The following is a 15,784-nucleotide window of genomic DNA, read 5'->3' on the forward strand; positions in this document are numbered from 1 at the left end:
AACCTATTTTCAGTTTCCAGTTAGTATCCCCTGATGTGAAACCAATCTAGAATGAAACAAAATCAAAAGTAAATGGGAATAGAAGTAAATAGGGTGCAAAAATCAACGGTATTGCAAGTAGAAGCATGTACACATTGTTCTTGTTTTTCATTTGTTATATCAGATTAATTTTTCTTAGTTAAAATCCATATAGCATTATTATAAGTGAAATGAATGAGGTCCATCTCTGCAGGTACCTTCCAGAATCATAGGGGATAATTGGGCCAGGATACAGAGATGTAATTCAGTTCTGACTTTAAAATCACACATCTGCCCTTATTTTTATAATATAAATTCCTGTGTTCACATTTATAATGGAAACTGTCTATGTAAACTTGCCACCCCCCCCCGGCAGGCTGGCACTGTAGCACTTCAGGGTGAAATGTGTAATTAGAGGGTGACAAATCTACACAGGTACTTTTTCATGATAGAAGTGTACATTTGAATATATAACAAAAATGCTGACAGGAAGTGCACACATGTACAATATATTATTATAGATAGATGTTTTATTACCAGTAGACAGCCGACTGCGAAGCATAGCATTTTGGCCTTCCAAAGGGGATCTCAATGATAGTGATTGAAAGATTCAAGGCGCAACTGTTCAATTGTTGGTTCATATGAATATCTGGGGGTCTGGATTGATGCAAACTTCAGCCTGGACACTGTTCTCTGGGACTGCACTGAGAAGATGCTATGGGCGCTTTGTTCTTTCTCGTCTTTAATGACTGTATAGTGCCAATGCAGGCTAAGCTCATTGCATTCAAGATATGTCCAAAGTGCTTTCCTTCATGGTTCAGGAATTTTAGGCATGCAACAGAATAAGTTCCTTGGGCATATATGCAAAATCTGGGACCAAGCTGTGAAATCGATGTGGCAAAAATGGGAAGTAGGTGCAAGAAGGGAACACTCTGACCTGTAACTGAGTACCACAGAGGATGAAGTCAGCCTCGTGGAGGGTACACCTCTTTGCCAAAGCACTTCAGAGGAGGACCTGGACTAAGCAGCTGGTGATCAGTAAACCTGATCATGTGGCATTGGACTTCATCATCTAGAACATCAACGTAGCAGGTGTGATGCAAGCTGCTCAATATAGGCTCTTCCACCATGCTGAAGGCAGACAACTGTCATACAGCTGATTAAGACATTTTGAGATAGACATTGGAGAGCATTGACCAGATGCCAGGTATGAGAACCTGCATTCATATTTCCAGGGCTGAGTGCTTACCATGATTGGGATGCAGAGAGGCAAGCAGCTGCTGCTGCAGCTCATATTTAATGTGGTTCCACCACTGGAGATAGGATATGGCATGTGTTCATGCTATGGTCAGGAGGATGGTGGCAATGCACCTATCTGTTCTATGGCAATTTGCACTGCTCACCGTGCTGCTTGTGAGGCGCTCCTAGTACTTGCTGTATGCCCAGCGCAGGCTCAAACTTGAGTTTGCCAGTGATCTAACAACCAAGTGGTGACTGTCTTGGGGAGAGGGCAGGGTTGGGTGCAAGTTGACAGACCTAGCAATGGAAGTTCAGAACCAAGCCAATCCTCCATGGCAGAATTGGTAATACGATAACTGAGCCAGGCAACGTTACAGTATTCCAGGGCACCGTTAGTAATTGAGCAACTAGCTTAGCTCACGAGTGGAACCTGAAGACGTAGACTTGTCACTGAGGGCTAGTATTGTTTTCACTTTGCTGCAGATAACTCTGTAGGCCAGACCCCAAATGGATTGTGTGCTCCTATCTGGACAAGTGAGTGGGAAGCTTATCAGTGATCTGCTCTGGTGAGCTGCACAGTTTTAGCTGGTTAAACCCCCACCTCGGCTCTGTTAACCTGCACTTGAGCTCTCTGGACTTAAGTTAGTGGGATGGATATCTTTCTATTTTTGGCAAAAAGAAACTCTGGTATTGATTTCTCAGTAGCTTTAATTGCAAATAATGGTGACAAGTTTCTACATGTCAAGCCCCCAGTTGACTATTAAAGAAAGGAAAATGTAAGTTATACAAAATTCAACAAAATGAATAACGGTAAAAACCATAAACTTTAATAAGTAATGGTAACTTTTTTTTTTCCCACCTTGTACGTCCCCTGCCTAGTACCACAGTTCAATGGCACATCTTTATCGGTTGTCGATGAATATAAAGAAGCTGAATGTTGTGTGTCTGTGTTTCTTGTCCATAGAGTTGCTGAAGGTGGACATTTCTATCAGAGAGCATTACTGGCTAATGCCCTGACCAGTGCTTGCCGGCTCCATCAGAGGCTGCCCAGATTCCAGTTCAGCAGAGCTTATGTCACACAGGCACTCTTGGAGGACAGCTGCCACTATCTGCTGTACTCACTCATCTTTATTACATCCTATCCCATTACCTGTATCCTTCACTCTGCTTTATTGTGTAAACTAAATCATTTTTATGACTGTAATCAGATCTTATGGCAAGATTTACTGCATTTTAAAAGAGGAAATCTGGGGACCTATAAGGTCTTGCTGAAGGAAATAATCTATCGTAGCCCTCTGATTTTTTTTTTCTTCCCTCCTCCTACCCGATTATGTCCAATAAATTTATAGAGTGTAATCCTGGAGGCTTTCCTGATGAGTCACCCAAGTGTTTGTAAAATGGCCACACTTTCAGTGAAATTTGTAACAGTAAAAAAATCACAACTTTTTGGTATTTTCTGTTCTCTAATAGTATTGTAAATTCACTAACGAGTGTACCTGCCATGTCTTCTATTTGGTTAAGTTATTTTTTCATCATATACCACTGCACATTGTGAGGGAATTAAGTTATTTACATAGTTGAACTGTAATTGACACAGCCTGACAATTGTGTCAGTTGATATTTTAATTCTCATACTATTGGGTTCTATCACTCCACTAAGCTATTTCCTTTTATATCAACACTTGTAAAGCAATATTCCAACAATTAACAGAAGTTATGAAAAAATAACTTGCTATAATTCTGAATTTTTTTTAAAGTTACGTAGTGAAATCTACTATCGTGTGTGGCTTATAATAGTGATAGATCTAGCATGTGTCCATCACACTTTAAAGTTACAGATGTAAATCGTTTTGAATTAGGTTCTTCTGAGCTCAAGCCATAAGTTTACAAGTAGGTGCAATAGGTAAGTGATCTGAAAAATTTACAATATCCTGGATTTGCTCATGTTCCCACGGGAAATACCTGAGTAGTGATCTTAAAAGGACAGGCCAGGTTAAACACCGTTGCATCTTAACAGCTAATCATCACAACTGTACTCCAGATCACAGATTACCCATTTCACAGGAGAATTGCTGATACTGTCTAAAGTTACTGGTGCCACATTGTAATTCTCCCTACAATCATTAAACTAAGATAAGTCAAAGAAAATATATACTAAAAACAGAGTTCTGTTCACTTCAGTAATCTTGAGATAGTTTAAGTTTTTTTTAAAAACTAGATTTGGTTCAAGTGAATTTCTAAATCAAATGACTACTTTTTTTATAAATAGATTGGGATAGGAGATAAACAAAATTGGGCTGTTCTACACTGAAAACTCAAGTGTAGGATTCTATATATATTACAGCCTTCTATAAATAATTTACTGATGTTTCCTAATTTCATTCTGCCCATCAGTCTGAAAACAATGAGGAAAGAGAGAACAGTAAGTGGGTTCTCAGCAGAAAACAGAAATCAGGAGCAGATGTCAATGAAGAACTACATATAAAAGATACACCAGGCCAGAGAAAACAGGAAAGCAAGAAAATATGTAACAGTGATAGGCAGTGACCAGCAGACAGACAAATGACAGTGATGAGTAAGAAAGAAACAGGAGAGGTAAGGAAAAGTAATATTTACATACAAATACATACAAATAAAGTAGAACGGTGATCTAATAATACAGAAGTAGATGCCATTGCATTGCAGTTCGGGGGTGTGTGTGAATGGAAATCTACCAGCCTTAATTGTGACAAATTCTGTATGTTCTCCATTGAACCACCAGGTGCAGTGCCTTATAGAGAGGGAAACCTAAAGTTGTGGATCAGTCTCCGACTGGTGCCTCTATAGAGCAGCACAGGTGGTAGGCCAGCATTCCCCGGCAAGCCCCCACGGCACTTATTGGCATCCGTATGGTGCTTCAGTCTTAATATCAAAGAGCTGATTTCCCCAGTTAAAAACTGAAATGTTTAAAATTCTCTGTAATTAAGTGGACCAGCTGGGTGCTATTTTTAAACTTTGGTTTGGACAAGTTGTGATTATACTGCAGCAGGTGTCACGACAAAGCCGCGAGTGTGTCCTGGAGGTGGCCTCACACTGCTTCCTTAAACTGGATTTGTTGACTTGCCTCTGAATTACACTATATTTGTGTCTAGGTGAAACTGTTTCACGTTGATGTGAATTGTTCAATTGACCAGCTAATCAATTAGTGTGGCATTGGTTACAGTTATGTGGAATCAATAGCATGAATGACACTCTGGCTGTCAAGGAAACAAAGAGTGCTATTGGGGTAAAGGATGGGATTTTAAAATGAAAATTGTAAAAATGCTATATTGCCATAAACAGTTGGTGATGGCTGATTTTCTTGATCAAAGTCTACACCAATCCAGATCTTGTATGTGTACTTCATAGATCTGTATGTTTTGAGAAATTGTTTCTTGCCAGTACCCTCAATGGCCCAGGACAGGGATGTCCAACCTTTTAGGACAAGAAACCAAATCTACATGGCACAACCCTGGAGTAGGACACAACAGAATTCCAGCCCCCATCCCCACTGCTGGAGATCCAAACCCTCCTTCTCCCTGGCTAGAGATCCCAGTCCTCCTTTTGCTAATAATCAGAACTCCTGACACTAAAACTTTGAAGCCCCCATACAAAAAAAATCCAAGCCGAGTTGTGCATTAAAAGTCTTTAATTAAAAAAAAAAAAATGAGCAAAGACAATGGCCCCGATTATTAGTGGGCAGTGTGCGAGGGAGTGCAGTAGCGTGGCAAGGCCAGGGGCGTGAAGGCCCTGCAATCTTAATGGCAGGGCCTTATTTAAATAATCTTTTGCAAATTCCAGCCTGACAACTGCCCAAATTGACAACCTGGCTGGCGGAGGGGGGCGCAATCAAATGGCAGGAGGCCGCAGTCGGTAGAGGCTGAAGGCTCCGGGCCATGATCGGGGCTGGGGAGACAGGACTATCGGGGTTGTGATCGGGGCAGCAAATGGAGTGCTACCATTGGCCTCAGAGTGATTTTGGGTTTGAGAGAGAAAAATCAGGGATCCAGCTACTACTCGTTATCCAGTAACTCCTGCTGGAAACTGTGCATGTATGGATGTTGGAGGAGCACACGATGAACCCCTCTGTAAAATAGCCTGCCAACATTTATTGGCTAGATCACAACACGCAGACTGATGACTTAGACAAGGAGAGATTACTAAGGTTGTATTCCATGGAATTTAGAAGGTTAAGTGTTGATTTGATTGAAGTTTTCAAGATATTAAGGGGTACTGATAGGGTAGATAAAGAGAAACTACTTCCGCTGGTCGGGGTGTCTAGGACTAGGGGACATAACCTAAATATTAGAGCTAGATCTTTCAGGAGTGAAGTTAGGAAATACACGCAAAGGATGGTAGAACTTTGGAAAACTCTCTTCCGCGAACTGCAGTTGATGCTAGGTCAATTAATTTTTAAATCTGAGATTGATTGATTTTTGTTAACTAAAGGTATTGCGGGATATGGGGCAAAGGTGGGTATATGGAGTTGGGTCACAGATCAGCTATGATCCCATTGAATGGCGGAACAGGCTCGAGCAGCTAAATGGCCTACTCCTGTCCCTATGTACTGGAAGGCTGCTAGGTCCTGTGGAACCATACCTCAGTAAGAATTGGCAGCAATGAAAGAAGGGAGGAAATTGGGGACAAGGAAAAGAGATTGTTTCTCCTGTGTCTCCATTAACACACAGTTATAATAAGGATTAATGTTCTAATGAAATAAAGACAAACACTTCTGATGGTGACAAATGGTTAATGGTTGTAAACTACATTAATTAGTTTTCCTGGGTTTGCAAAAGATGTTCACCCATCTGCAAACAAAATATGAGTTGTGGCATCTATAGATAATATACTGGTGGTATAATGAGATTGGAATATTGTTCTTTAACTTTTTGAGCTTTCCTGTAAGTTTGAATTTAGCCTGGACAGATTTGGTAGGATGCGGGTAGAGGTTAAGTAAGGCATCTTGGAGAATTTGATGTAGTGACAGCCCTGTTCCTTGCGAATGTCAATTAATAACTAACGACTGGCCTCAGATCAAGCATAATTGGCACCATTTTAGTAGCTTCATGAATGTAGACCAACGAATTAAAAGTCACAAAGTATTCTTTCTCCCAGGATAGTTGTATCTCCAGCGAATGAGCTCAATTGAAATTTTCTCACGGTCCAATGACATGGACCTTTATCTGATTTCTTTGACTTGTGTTTCTAAAACTTTTCCTTATCCAGATTTACACAGTATGCTTGGTACCAGTGGCAGTATTTTCTCTGCTTCATGCAACAGCTTACACCAGGAAAATCTTAGATGTAAGTTTTGTTTTCTCATGCACTTTCTTATAACCCTTTACATTGCTGAATGCAGATAAGTTTGCATGGTTAAATGTACATTTGAAACTTAAATTTATTGTAAATGGCTATATTTTGTTTCCATAATGAATGAAGATAACATTTAATATGTTGTGTAGTTGTACCTAGTAGGAAGTTTTGTCTCTTATCAATTGGTTAGGAATGAATTATCGGCCCTGTCAGATGGGCAGTGGTGTGTTTTTATTTACTCTCAGGATGTGGGCCTTGCTGGCAAGGCCAGATTTATTGCTTATCCCCAGTTTCACTTGGGAAGGTGGTGGTAGACCACCTTCTTGAACCACTGCATTGTAGTGGTTTGATGCAACTGATTGGCTTGCTAGGCCCCTTCAGAGGGCAGTTAAGAATCAACCACGTTGGTGGGACTGGCGTCACATATAGGCCATACCAGGTAAGGACGGCAGGTTTCCTTTCCTAAAGGACATTAGTGAACGAGTTGGGTTTTTAACAACAATCTGACAGCTTCGTGGTCACTTTTACTGGTACCAGCTTTGTAGTTCCAGATTTTTTTTATGAAACAGAATTCAAATTCTCAAACTGCCATGCTGGGAATAGAGTTCATGGGGGGAAAAATTCAGTTGGTTTGCGCCTCCCGTTAGCGCCTTAAGAGGGCGCGAATGGGGCGCAAAGCAACTAGCGCCCGGGCGAGGTGATATCTGCGCCTCTCGCGGAATTGACCGGACATTTTGCGGCGGCGCTAAACAATACCGCCCGATCTTCAGCGCACGCAGATCTTGACGTCATTCGAGCGTGCAACGCCCTTGGGGTGCCCCGGAACGGAAATTGAGTGGCGCCCCCCTCCTTTCCGCCTGGCGCTACCAACGACAGGTAGACTGGAACACTACCCAGTCGCTGTGGGGGGGCGCACTATTTAAAGGGGGCCTCTTCCTGGCTTTTTCTGTGGTAGACATTTTTGCACCACTCGTTCTGAGAGAGAGAGAGAGAGAGACAGAGAGACTTCTGCATTGAGTTAACGCTGTCTGAAATAGTTTTGGCTTCTGACCATAACTTTGCAGGTACTTTGGTTTTTGACCTTCATTACTTTGATTGCTAAGATACCATGGGGGCTGCAATGAATGGGGGCATCGTCCTGCGCCATCAGATTCGGAGGGCACAGAGACGCAGAGAGAGAGTGGCAATCATGGCCAGATGGAGGAGGGCCAACAGGAGACGTTACCCTCCCAGGGTATTTCGCCAACAATTCTCCTACATTAATGTGTCTGAGGAGCAGTGTTTGCGAAGGCTGCGCTTCAGCAAGGAGGTGGTCACTGAGCTCTGCCACCTGCTGCAGCCAGATCTGCAGCCTCAACTGAGGAGCAGGACGTCTCTGTCGGTGGCAGTGAAGATTACAGTGGCTCTGAACTTTTATGCCACTGGCTCATTTCAATCAGCTACTGGGGACATCACCAATATCTCCCAGTTCGCGGTGCATTGCTGCATCCGTCAGGTCACAAGTGCCCTCTATAAAAGGAGACGAGAGTACATCTCTTTCCCCATGACCCCGGACAAGCAGCAAGAACGCTCAATGGGCTTTGCTAGGATAGCGGGCTTCCCCATGGTGCAGGGCGCCATTGACTGCACGCATGTGGCTTTGCGTGCTCCGCATGAGAATGCTGAGGATTTCCGCAACCGAAAGGGCTTCCATTCCTTAAACGTTCAGATGGTCTGTGACCACAGACAGCTGATACTTGCTGTCAATGCCCACTATCCTGGCAGCAGCCACGATGCATTCATCCTGCGCTAGGCTACTGTGGCAGAACTCTTCATCACCCGGGTGGTTGGCTTCTCAGGGACAAGGGATATCCACTGTGCACCTGGCTGATGACACCGCTCCGTACGCCCAACACCCCTGCTGAGCTGCAGTACAACGAGAGCCATCAAGCTACCAGGAACATTGTTGGGCACACAATCAGCGTGCTCAAGCAACGGTTCCGCTGTCTGGACCATTCTGGAGGAGCCCTGCAGTACTCGCCTGAGCGAGTCTCCCACTTCGTTGTTGTGTGCTGCATAACCTGTCAATCCTCAGGACCCAGCCAATGCCACCAGGCCTTGGAGCACCACCAGAGGAGGAGGAGGAAGATGAGGAGGAGGATAATCAGCAGCACCAAGGCGGGAGGGAGGCACACAATGTCGAAACTGGAAGGGCCGTCCGTCAATGGCTGATAGCAAGCCGCTTCTAGGCCCCTGCTGAGGAAATGGCTTCTGCCATTGAGAACAACATGAATGAAACCAACCCGCAACACCTAAGCCGGCCAAGGCAACAATGATTGCAAAGACCAAACATGTACATTTTGAATACAAAAACGTGTGTGTGTGGTGTGTGTGGTGGAGGCAGCAGGAATGCTGTCATCTTGCGAGAGGACAGCAGCTCCCTGCTCGACCGACACACTGGCACTCCCACGGGGCAGCACTTGAGCATCCGGAGCAATCTGCTGGAGCACAGATTGCTGGCCTGCTGCGACGCAGTGAGAGCCCCGGGGAAATGTGTCCGAACCAGCGAGGATGGCAGCAGTCAGTGCTCGCGCAGCCTCAATCTGAGTCTGCATGAGGACAGTCAGAGATGGGCTCATGGCAGCCAGTGACTGAATTGCAGCACTAAGCATTTGCACCCATGAGTTCAGTGTGCCTGTGCACCGCCTGGGTGTTAATTTCAGCAAGGAGCTGCTCCTCCTCTGCGTCCAGTGCAGTAGGACTCACTGGCATATTCTCCCTCTGGGGAGAAGGCCCCCGAGCTTCCCTACCCCCATCGCGTTGCTGCAGCCCGCTGGGTCCTGGACCTTCACCCTCATCAGACCCTTCCCCCCCCCCGCTCCCCTCCAGGGAAGGCATGTTCCCAGTGTGGGCATGGGCTTCCTAGGGAGAGGGTGGCGCTGATGCTCCAGCTTCCTCTTCCTCCTTGCCTGCAGCTTGAGGGCCCATCTCCTCAACTGGTGAATCACCATCTGAAAGCAGGGAGGTACAAGAGTGGCTTTAGCGTGATGACAGGGTGGCAGCAAGGGAGGAATGAATGCAGCGATTTAGTAAGTTGGATTGAAAGTGTCAAAGGCTGGTGTTGTGAGGAACAAGTGGAAGGAGAGAGGACAAAAAGGTGATGACCTTACCATTGTTGTCCAGAACGAGGTCGGCGTCTCCAGTGGCGATGGGACCGATCACCTGGCTTGCTACAATCCTCTGGACGCGCACCTCAAGATCGCTGAGGGGTTGCAGCTGAGGACGCCCTCCACCCATCCGTTGCTGCTGTCTCCTATTATGAGATAGCTTGGCCTGCAAGAAAAAGGACGGCATCTGAGTAAATATACAGCCATGGTCTTGCCTGATGTGCCTCCCATAGTTGAATAGCCCTTACTGTATGCAGCCATGGTCTTGCCTGATGTGCATCCCACAGTTGAATAGCCCTTACTGTATGCAAAGTGTGGAATGTGCGTGTGTGTTTGATGAAAGGGCCATAGGTCTTGGATGAGTGTTGGGCATTGGGGCTTTTAAGACCCTCTGGCCATAGTGAGGTTGAGATGGAGGGATGGAGAGGTTTTGAAAAGAAGCCACTCACCCTGATGACCCGAGTGAGGTTGTTGAACTTTTTTCTACATTAGATATGGGTCCTGGGCACCATGCTCCTTGAGGAGACGCTCTGAGCCACCTCCCTCCACACTCTTCTGTACACGTATGGCAAAGGCTTCCTGCCACTCTCTGGGTACAGTATAGATCTTCGCTCCACCGTGCCAACCAAAGCCTCCAAGGCCCGCGCGCTGAAGCGCTGTGCTCGCTCCCAGGCCCTCTCCATAGTCCTTGGCTGGAAGATTTAGCCACAGGTCTGTCCAGGCCGAGATTCGAGGCTCCAATGAGCAGGGTGTGGCTGGGGAGCAAGATCGACCCTCCCCTTTAAGAACTGACCGGCGCCAGTGTGTCTGTGTTCAATCAGTAACTGACAGCACCTGCGCTGCGCCCGCACTCTGAGGTAGCGCCTCGCTCCTCGGCCTTAACGCCTTAAGAGAGGTGTGTAGCGCCTGATTTAGCGCTCCAATCACCTCCAGGGGCGATAAAAGCCAAGTTTGCCGTCGGAGGCGATAATTAGCGCCAGGCACTAAATTTTGCACACAGCCGATAACGGCGCCCCAAACAGGGCGATACTGAATTTCTCCCCCCATGGTCTCTGGATTCCAGGCCTCAGGGTTACTACTGCAGTAACATAACCATTACGTTACTGTATAAAGACCTAAACATGAAGAAAAATTATTTTAGAAGATGTGGTGTGGAGATGCTGGTGTTGGACTGGGGTGGACAAATGTAAGAAATCACACGACACCAGGTTATAGTCCAACAGCTTTATTTGAAATCACAAGCTTTCGGAGCGCTGCTCCTTCGTCAGGTGAAGTGGAGAGATGCATAAAAACACAGCTTATATAGTCAGAGAATAATGTCAGATGTTTACAGGTAATCTTTCTAACTGCCATTTATCACACCTCGGCAGAGAGATAATCACAGCAATCAAAAGTGTAAATGGTGTCCAAACAGGTCAGTCAGGAAAACATTACATCAAAGAACAATGAGGTGGGGTCACAAGGGGTCAAATGTTGCAGATGCTGGGGTCTGTATGAAAAACAAAAAAACAGACAAAAAACATTTTTTTTTGCTGGAAATCACAGCAGGTCCGGCCGCATCTGTGTGGAGAGAACAAGCCAACGACGACTCGAGTCTGGATGACCCTACGTCAGGTGGGGTTACATGTAGCGTAACATGAACCCAAGATCCCTGTTGAGGCCGTCCTCATGGGTGCGGAACTTGGCTATCAGTTTCTGCTCGATGATTTTGCGTTGTCGTGCGTCTCGAAGGCCGCCTTGGAGAATGCTTACCCGAAGATCGGAGGCTGAATGTCCTTGACTGCTGAAGTGTTCCCCGACTGGGAGGGAACACTCCTGCCTGGCGATTGTTGCGCGGTGACCGTTCATCCGTTGTCGCAGTGTCTGCATGGTCTCGCCGATGTACCATGCTCCGGGGCATCCTTTCCTGCAACGTATGAGGTAGACAACGTTGGCCGAGTCACATGAGTATGTACCATGTACCTGGTGGGTGGTGTCCTCACGTGTGATGATGGTATCTGTGTTGATGATCTGGCATGTCTTGCAGAGGTTGCTGTGGCAGGGTTGTGTGGTGTCGTGGTCGCTGTTCTCCTGAAAGCTGGGTAATTTGCTGCGAACGATGGTCTGTTTGAGGTTAGGCGACTGTTTGAAGGCGAGTAGTGGCGTGGGGATGGCCTTGGCGAGGTGTTAATCGTCATCGATGACATGTTGAAGGCTGCGAAGAACATGGCGTCGTTTCTCCACTCTGGGGAAGTACTGGACGACGAAGGGTACTCTGTTGGTTGTGTCCCGTGTTTGTCTTCTGAGGAGGTCTATGCGATTTTTCGCTGTGGCCCGTCGGAACTGTCGATCGACGAGTCGAGCATCATATCCCGTTCTTACGAGGGCGTCTTTCAGCGTCTGTAGGTGTCCATCGCGTTCCTCCTCGTCTGAGCAGATCCTGTGTATTCGCAGGGCTTGTCCATAGGGGATGGCTTCTTTAACGTGGTTAGGGTGGAAGCTGGAGAAGTGGAGCATCGTGAGGTTGTCCGTGGGCTTGCGGTAGAGTGAAGTGCTGAGGTGTCCGTCTTTGATGGAGATTCGTGTGTCCAAGAATGAAACCGATTCTGAGGAGTAGTCCATGGTGAGTTTGATGGTGGGATGGAACTTGTTGATGTTATCGTGTAGTCTTTTCAGTGATTCTTCGCCGTGGGCCCATAGGAAGAAAATGTCGTCGATGTATCTGGTGTATAGCGTTGGTTGGAGGTCCTGTGCAGCGAAGAAGTCTTGCTCGAACTTGTGCATGAAGATGTTGGCGTATTGGGGTGCGAATTTGGTCCCCATGGCTATTCCGTGTGTTTGGGTAAAGAACTGGTTGTCGAAGGTGAGGACATTGTGGTCAAGGATGAAGCGGATGAGTTGTAGGATGGCGTCTGGAGATTGGCTGTTGTTGGTGTTGAGTACTGAGGCTGTCGCAGCGATGCCGTCATCGTGGGGGATACTGGTGTAGAGTGCCGAGACGTCCATCGTGGCGAGGAGTGTTCCTGGCTCGACTGGTCCGTGGGTGCTGAGTTTCTGTAAGAAGTCTGTAGTGTCACGACAGAAGCTGGGGGTTCCCTGTACGATGGGTTTCAGGATGCCCTCGACGTATCCAGAGAGGTTCTCACACAGGGTTCCGTTGCCTGATACGATAGGACGTCCGGGTGTGTTGGCTTTGCGTATCTTTGGGAGGCAGTAGAAGTCTCCCACGCGGGGAGTACGTGGGATGAGAGCGCGTAGGATGCTTTGAAGGTCTGGATCGAAGGTCTTGATCAGTCCGTTGAGTTGGCGGGTGTGTTCTTTGGTCGTCGTCGGCTTGTTTTCTCCACACAGATGCGGCCGGACCTGCTGTGATTTCCAGCAAAAAAAATGTTTTTTGTCTTTTTTTGTTTTTCATACAGACCCCAGCGTCTGCAACATTTGACCCCACCTCATTGTTCTTTGATGTAATGTTTTCCTGACTGACCTGTTTGGAAACCATTTACACCTTTGATTGCTGTGATTATCTCTCTGCCGAGGTGTGATAAATGGCAGTTAGAAAGATTACCTGTAAACATCTGACATTATTCTCTGACTATCTAAGCTGTGTTTTTATGCATCCCTCCACTTCACCTGACGAAGGAGCAGCGCTCCGAAAGCTTGTGATTTCAAATAAAGCTGTTGGACTATAACCTGGTGTTGTGATTTCTTATATTTTAGAAGAGGGAAGGGAGGGTGTAATTGAACCAGCCTGCATCTATTTTGTAGTCATTTTTATCACCTGTATCATTCTAACTGAGATCCTTTATGGCCCGGTCAATACTTGATGCAGGCGTATATCATGAAAGCACTAAGTGAACAAACATGTTCCTAGGTTCATTGCAGTCGCCAGCAGCCAAGTTCTTACTGTTGAGTTAGTGGACCTTGGTTTATAAGCCTGAAGCCAGAAGAAAACTTTGCACAGTCTCCTGAGGAACATAGGCAGCATTAGAAGCTCTATTGAAATATCCTGAATCTCCTCTAGACTAGTGCTGAGCCCCAAAAATGTAAAAAAAATAAAGGATTTCTCCAAGAACACAAAATCCAGAATGTCTGCAGCCTCTTAGTTGACTTCTGTATGAACTCATCTAGTGTTTCCTTAATAGAAATTAGACTTTGTAGTCTTGGAGACATAAATGTGTGCTTCAGGAAAAGAATAGTGGATTGGATTTCCCATTGTATAATGTTCCTGTCCATATAAAAAAAATTGTCTTCTTCCCCGGTTGTAACCCCTTGTTAGTAATGGTCAAGCCTCCTCAAGTTTACTACTTCAGGCCCCGCAGAACCACATCAGGAGCTGCTATCCTCAATTTCTCCCCCCGCCGCCCTTGACCTAATCTGTGACCCCTACCCCCAACCACCCACATACAGTTACCCGCACCCCTCCTTCCACATTGGAGCCCTCCTCCAAGCGACTTATCTTCATGCTGGTAAATGTAGAATTGAGTTTGTAACAGAAGCCTATGTTTTCCCCTCAGTAATTTTTAACAAACTTGTAGTTTTTTTGACGTAAACTTTCATGTCAATGCAGCTGGTGCAACGAAAACTATCACAGTTAATTTGTATGATTAAAGTGATAATACTATACAAATATATAGTATTAAGGTTTTAAGTGTTTTAGAAAACGAAGAGCTTTATTTGTAACTCCATAATTTTAAATAGGATTTTTTTTAACTTAACTTTCATGTCCATCCAGATGGGTTAATGAAATCCACCATGAGGGAACTGTAGTCACAAGGACAGCAAAACCGCATATCTCCCAACTTAGGAGGAGCGCTGCTATGGGAGATCTTCTAGTAATATATTAAAAGTCTTGCGTGCACTTCCTGTAAGTGTTGCACTTACCTCCTGTTCCACTTAACTTCACTCTTATTAACTCCGCTATTGTTATAAAGCAGTGTATCTTTTGACCAACTGTGAGAAATGGCTAAATTAAATAAGGGAAAAACTCAAGAGGGAGCAACTGATTTATTTCTTAAAATAAAGTGGGAACTTTTTTTTCAAGCTTCTTCAGCAATCATTCAGGTGTTATATTGCAGACCTTGTCATTTGGAATTGCTGATTAAACTAAATAAACTTAGAAAAAAATAAACCTAATTCAGTTCACAGTTCTATTCTATGGAAAACTCAAGTCAGTGTGTTCACAAAAAAAGCCAGTCATTTCTTGGTGGTTTTTCTGACCTCAAGAGCCTGGCCTGTCCCCAAGACCAGGAGCTAGAGATTTACAAGCAGCTACAATTGCCCTCTAATTAACCTCCTGAATTTACAAACAGCTACAAATAATCTGATTTTCTTTCATTAGGACACTTGCCCAGAAGATTGCTTGAGCAATATCCTTAAAGGGACATGCCAGGCTAAGTGCAGCTCCACCTTTGTCGCTAAGCATCACTACCATATTCCAGAGTACCTATGAATAGTGCCACAGGCGATCCAACAATAAAAACAAATAAAGGCATGGCTAACAAGAATTTGTTCAAGAACAAAGGTTGTGAATTTTGAGGAAGGGTTTGATAAGTTGATACAAATTCAGCAGCAGTAAGTTGCGCTTGATCCTTGCTGATTTCTGATTATGCATGAATTACCTCGAGGTTTTGGACTTTTGCGATCTTGATTTCTATCCAAGTGGTTGAGAATTCATGCCAGGCAATGACCATATTACTTCAACAGTAATGATATTAATGGTATTTCCAAAGGTACAAAAGCTTTATACAAAGATATGTAATATTAAAAATGCATATATAAATTAATATAGTTATAGTTTGTACAGTTAGTACTGCTAAATCATTGTACTTCATCAATATAAATATTTGAACTGAGCAAAGTGTGCCTGTGACATTGCTTGGAAATCTGTCATGCTCATCAGGAATCTTTAAGAAAGCCCTATTTACTATGAAAATGTTGACCATCAGTCATGCCACAAAAGATCAACAAATACAGATGATTTTTAAAATGCCACACTTGGCAACCCTTTTTCTGTCGGTGCGTAAATGTTTGTCATGTCTGCACGTTCCTGATTGACAGCAGAAGGTGATTTT

The 15,784-nt window shown here is 45.0% G+C and overlaps 1 protein-coding gene across 4 annotated transcripts in view; it reads left to right on the plus strand.

The window, feature by feature from the left end:
• LOC147125018 (transmembrane protein 33-like) overlaps positions 1-15,784 on the plus strand; it is a 189,118-nt gene that overhangs the window by 25,554 nt on the left and 147,780 nt on the right. For all 4 annotated transcript variants that reach the window (XM_085996094.1, XM_085996090.1, XM_085996087.1 and 1 more), the window contains exons 4-5: positions 2,222-2,409; positions 6,512-6,579. In XM_085996094.1, the coding sequence (XP_085852220.1) occupies positions 2,222-2,409; positions 6,512-6,579 (256 nt within the window). The remainder of the gene's footprint in view (positions 1-2,221; positions 2,410-6,511; positions 6,580-15,784) is intronic.

The sequence above is a fragment of the Somniosus microcephalus genome, chromosome 1, assembly GCF_052327205.1.
Source record: "Somniosus microcephalus isolate GS21.2 chromosome 1, FLI_Smic_1.0, whole genome shotgun sequence".
Lineage (NCBI taxonomy): Eukaryota > Metazoa > Chordata > Chondrichthyes > Squaliformes > Somniosidae > Somniosus > Somniosus microcephalus.